This window comes from Saxophila tyrrhenica (genome assembly GCF_035928015.1).
Source record: "Saxophila tyrrhenica strain CCFEE 5935 chromosome Unknown scaffold_37, whole genome shotgun sequence".
In the NCBI taxonomy this organism is placed as follows: Eukaryota; Fungi; Ascomycota; class Dothideomycetes; order Mycosphaerellales; family Extremaceae; genus Saxophila; species Saxophila tyrrhenica.
The window spans coordinates 14643-20283 of NW_027041769.1; the positions used below are offsets into that span (position 1 = coordinate 14643).

A 5641-nucleotide genomic window follows, 5' to 3' on the forward strand; every position below is an offset into this window, starting at 1 on the left:
CATTATTGGCGAGTGGCTTGTATTCGGCACGATGGCCACCATAAACGGCCGCACCTTATGGCCAGAGTACCTCATCGGTAAGCTCCGCTCTGTGAAGAGCGCTCTATATCTGGTGTTCTGACTTGCCGCTCCAGATTTTGCCTGGGCAATCGCATTCGGGGTCGTCTTCCAGTACTTCTCCATTGCTCCGATGGCAAACGGATATGGACCGACGGTTATATACCGCGCCCTGAAAGCTGACGTCCTATCTCTCGTCTTCTTCGAAATCGGGCTTTTTGGCTGGATGGCAATTTTCCAGGTAGCTATTTTCAACTGGAAGCTGGAAATGGATACTGTGACGTACTGGTGGATGATGCAGGTATGTTGTGATACTGCCGTGCTAAGCGGTCTGAGATTGGATTATTGCTGAACAGCGGCCAGATCGGAATGTTTTGTGGCCACTGGACAGCGGTTCCGATCAACTACTGGTTGATCAAGACGAACGTGAAAGAACCGTGTGCCTAACCGGCCGATTTTTGGCGGTACATATCAGCGTGAGTCGCATCCTTGCATCCTCGACGTACGGCTAGCAGAAAATATAACTTGAAACGCGGCTTGCTTGGACAAGAACCTTTCAATGCTGGACCTTAAAACTTCAAACTGTACTATGAAATTATCCTGTAAATAGACCTAACATTGCTAAGCCTCAATCTAGAACAGTTCCTCCTTAACATCTTTTAACTCCTATACCCAAAATGGCGATATCAATGCGAATGGTCCTATACAGAGTGGACACGTGAAGCTTGTGCTAATCCATTTCGGCGTCGTTAGGGCCATAGGTGATTAAATCGCTAGTTACGTCTCCGAAAAGGGTCTATCGAGCCAGCTTATCCTGTGTAGAAGTGAAAAATATCACAATACCAATGTCCTTCGCCTAGATACAGCAGAGCACGGTATTATGACTCATACTTAGGATAACTTAACCTCTTCCTTTACATTTTTGCAAATAAGCGTTCCTTTGTTCTTGCAATCTTGAACATTCCTAGCTTCAACTATACAACCGCACATGGTCCACTGTCGGAGGGGTCACGTACCTATATGTTGAGGATGGGCCAAGGTGCGAACGGCTACAGAAAATAACGAGTCGGTAATGTGGAAGATTGCCGAAAGGGAAGGGAACAGGGAGGTGACGTTGGAGAAGCTACAGGTCATCAAACGCTAGGCAAGATGCTTAGCGGAAAAAGCTGCGGTATCTTGCGCCGATCACCTGTTGCTTATTATATATCCTGGATAATCGCCTCACGACAACAACTGAGCAATGAAATTGACAGACAGCACTAGTAGCGAGTAGACAGTAGCAAGTATCTCAACCAATTTGAACCTTGAGATTCTAACAATTCGGGTTGCATAGGTAGAGTAGCTTCAACGGCCAATAACGATTTTGAGTCAGGGACCCGGCCTGCGTTATCAGGTCTGCTTCGTTCAGACGCGTGGGGTTCCCTCCGTCGTCTTTTTCGGGGCCGAGCTCTACGATCTAATGGACCAAGAGAGAGCTAAGCTTCTGTAGGCATTGCGCCGACAGAGATGTTAAAAGATGGAGGTGCGCAGCTGTCTATCAGTTGACTTTTGTATAATACCACGTGCCTCTTGGCAAGGTGGTTAGTGCAGTGTTTACAATATCTCAAGAGAATCAAACTCCTCTATAACACCGACACTAGAATTCCGCTAGTCACCGGCTTGAGTGCCTTGGGCGCGGTAGAGGAAACGTTTACGAAGTTCGCGTTTTCGAAGTAACAAGCGCTTCCGCGATCGGGTGAATGCTGTGTGCTTCCGTTTCCTTCAGCGCGCTGGCAATCGGATCTTTATCCCAGCTATCCGTTATTGGCGAGTAGAAATTGGTGATTTCTGATTATATGCTCTTCCACCCTGCGCCGTATGTCGCTGCGCCGCCACAGAGCCCTCGTGAACTGCGTTCTCCGTGCAATTGGAAGTGTTTGGGAACGGCATGCACGTTGACGTAGCGAGAAATGCCCCACCGCAAAAACAGCGCGCTTGCTTGCCACTTGGCGCGCTTAAGTGGCTCCGACGTTAGAAGGCTGATTCATCTCGTGCACGGACTCACCTCGTGCACGGGTCTTTCGTCCTTTGACAAGTGACTGTAACACGAATAACTCGAGCAATATAGCGTGGAATGAAGTGAATCAAAGCGCATGTGATAGACAGCTCTCACGAGGAGCGTATACGGGGGTGACTTAAGCCAGCAGGCGGCTGCTTGGCCGTATGGGCCTGCCTGACCTGCTGGCTGGTAGATCGGACACCACTGCCAATTTGGGTGGTAAGACGGACATAGCGGCCACTTGGCTGGGTTCTTTTGGCATGTGCTCACGCCTAGGCTTCTTAGCTGAAGCCTGGAGCAGTTGCTGGAGCTGCTTGGTCGCGTTGGCGGCATCTTTTTCGTTCTGCTTCCGCCTATCTTCTGCCTCCTTAGCGACACGCTTGCTCTCGAAGTCTGCAGCACGCTTCTGACGAGCCTGTACCTTTGCAAGTTCCTTAGCAAGTGACTGTGCCTTCTTAGAGTCTTTGGCGGCTTTGCTTTGCAGCAGACTCGGCGAGTTTGGCGGTCTCTCGCTCCTCCAGCGTCTGTTTCATGTGATTAATAAGCTCCGTGTCAAAGACGAGCGCACCACTCGCGGTATCTGACCGCAACTGCTCAGTCAACGTCTTGTTACGTGTTCTTTTCTTCTGTGCTTCGAACAATGCGCGTCTCATGCTAGAAGTCTCATGCTGTAAGACGCTAACATCCGCTGCAAGACTGCTGAGTTTGTCCACGAATGAATAGAGCTTGACGGCGGTGTGGTAACCGACGTTGTACTTCTCGGAGATATCGTTAACAAAGCGCACTTGCTTGCGTGCCTTAACTGCTGCAGGCATGTTGTCCGAGCTGCACGTGCCTGCAGTCGTTGGTCGTGACGAATGAGCCGACGTCATCTTGTCAAGAACTATCGACGGATTGAGCGGCGAGATACCGCACTTCTGGAAGGATGAGAGGATGTTCTTGGCTGTAAAGGAGTCTCGGAACGCAGGCTTGAATAAGCGGTAGAAGTCGGCCTTCTTCATATGGCTAATCCCCTGCGAATCGGTGATGAACTGCTCGAGTTGCTGCCCATAGCGCACGGCGAGAGGCGCAAACAGACCAACGTCTAGAGGTTGAAGACGGTGCATGGAATGAGGCGGATAGACTGCAACCATAATGCGTTGAGAGTGGCACCAATCCAGTAGTCCTACTGTGACGTGGCTGCCATGTCCATCTATAATGAGTAGTCGCCAGCTACGACCGGCCTTCTGCTTCGTCTGCTTGTCAAAGACACGCTTCATCCAGTCTAGTGCTATCTCATTGCTCGTCCATCCATTAGGTGACGCTGCGAAGGAAGCGTCGTCGGCTCCAAGGTCAAGATCTTGTACCCAGCTCTTTTGAATCTGACCAGGTTGGCCGGCATAGATAATGAGAGAATGGAGTGCTGTACCATCCGCACACACGGTTGCAACGATTGCCATCCACTCTCTATTGCCGTCGCAGTAGGCTTCAGCAAGTGAGCCCTTGTTTATAGCTGCCTTGCTGTAGACTCGCCGCATCTTGACCCCGAAGCCTATAAGGAAGCCTTTTTCGTCCATATTGTAGATATTATGAGGCTGGATGTTATAGGACTCTATCTTATCTTGCAGGAGGCTGAAGTAAGCCTTATAGGACACCTTTGAGTCTGCTTTGAGCCGTTGTCTGTCAATGGACTGTAGGTAACCGGACGAGAGGTGTTCCTTGTGACGCGTGCAAAACCTCTGAGGGCCACTTCACTGTCTGTCTTCAACTATCTCAAACGTCAAGCTCATATGCAATCACTTCGCACACTGTGCATGCTTCGACAACTCCCACGAGCACAAAGTCTAGTTAAACGAGCACCACCACACACAACAGCACGCACAATGTCTCTCTTCCCACGAATCGTTCAGAACGAATTTGCACCGATGTTCCGGATGCTCGATCAGTACGCCGACTACGCAAACCGCATGCCGGGACGGGGGTTCAGCGAAGGCCTCCAATCTTTCAACGCCAAATTCGTTGTTAAGGAGACCAAAGAAGCCTACGAATTACATGGCGAGTTGCCTGGCGTCGAACAGAAGGACGTCACTATCGAATGGCAGGACTCCAACACAACTTCCATCAAAGGCCGCACCGAGCATTCCCATGAAGCAGGAACTCCGCCAGCTGGATTCATCGAGGAGCCCCAACATCAGAGCCAGCTGACGGAGAAGGAGAACGGACATTACTCAAAAGCCACTGTGGAAGATGAGGGAGCGAAGGCATCATCCTTCAGCAACGAAGGAACCTCTGTGGAAGCGTCGAAGCCGAAGGAGACAAACGGATCCACATACTGGTTTTCGGAGCATTCTGTGGGAGAGTTTGCGAGGACATTCTCCTTCCCGAAGCCAGTTGATCAGGACAACGTCGAGGCCAGTCTGAAGAATGGTATTCTCTCCCTTACCGTCCCGAAGACTACCGGCAAACAAAACAAGCGCATCGAGATATCTGAGTGACGGACCCTTTCCAGACTACCAAATATTCTTAGATTGCCCAGGATGTCGGGAAAGCATCATGTCCAAACCTCTGCGGAGAGGTGTGGGGAGGTGGTCAGAAGTTTGGCTTCTACGGTGTCGACGGTATGATTGCAATGGAGCATGGCGATCAGGCTTGTCTCATATCCTGGTGACTGAAGGAGTTCTTCGGTTTATGACTCACGATTTTGTAGTAAGCTGAGCGGATGTATAGTGTAACCTGTATTATACATGTTTGCGACAGCTCATCCACCGATGCCATTTATCTAACAGCCTCATCGAGCTCAAGGCGGAAGGCTGGTTTCTCGGATGGTGTGATGGAGTAGAGCGAAGAACGATGTCGCAAGCCTGTCTAGTCCCCACGAGCTGACTTCACGCAATGGTCTGATCCCATTCCGAAAGCAAATATCAGTATCCAGGCCCCAACCATGTTGATCTACGAACCACGGAGCCAGCTTGCAAGACGCCTTGGTCAATCGAGCATCATGATATGTAGGGTTCGCAGATTTCTGCACAGCGTTGCTTGGTCTTATGAGGTTGGATTTTGCCGTTGTCCGGCCATGGGTTGGGGATCCTCAGTGGCGTGTATTGTCTATCTCGCATGAACTCCAAAGGACGGGACAAGAAGAAAAGAGGTGTGAAGAAATCGAAGAAACTTGGTGAATGTCTATATATACTGAAGGTGAAGTTGGGAAAGGGTGTGCTTGGCTTGATGCTGGACGATGGCTCAGCCATCCGTGCACACTAAGCATCACAGACACGATCTCAGTATCTCCTCCGATGACAACTTTGCATAGATTTGACGAAGCATAGGATCCTTGAGCTGAACAATGGCGCAATCCGCCAGCTGCTGCAACTCCTCATGAAGTCGCAAGGGGAGACGCTTTCGAGGTTCAGTAAGCTGAAGACTAACACGCTTGTGGTAGATCTGCAAATGTGTTCTGATCTGAGAAGGTATCACGGCGTACTGGCAGCCCAGACATACAAGGATGCGACGCTTATGGTTGACTTCGAAGAGGCGACAGAGCTCATCCATCTGTGTGGGGAGTTTAGT

General features: G+C 50.3%; 2 protein-coding genes across 2 annotated transcripts; both read left to right on the plus strand.

Moving 5' to 3' along the window:
• Positions 1–31: 31 nt before the first annotated feature.
• On the plus strand, positions 32–504 carry LTR77_011233 (uncharacterized protein; the record flags this gene model as incomplete). Its single annotated transcript, XM_064808444.1, has 3 exons — positions 32–77; positions 135–358; positions 421–504. 3 exons carry the CDS (start codon positions 32–34, stop codon positions 502–504), a joined length of 354 nt encoding a protein of 117 aa, XP_064653372.1.
• Positions 505–3663: 3159 nt separating this feature from the next.
• Positions 3664–4569, plus strand: LTR77_011234 (uncharacterized protein; the record flags this gene model as incomplete). Its single annotated transcript, XM_064808445.1, has 2 exons — positions 3664–3711; positions 3772–4569. The coding sequence occupies 2 exons, from the start codon at positions 3664–3666 to the stop codon at positions 4567–4569; spliced, it is 846 nt and encodes a 281-aa protein (XP_064653373.1).
• Positions 4570–5641: the final 1072 nt, after the last annotated feature.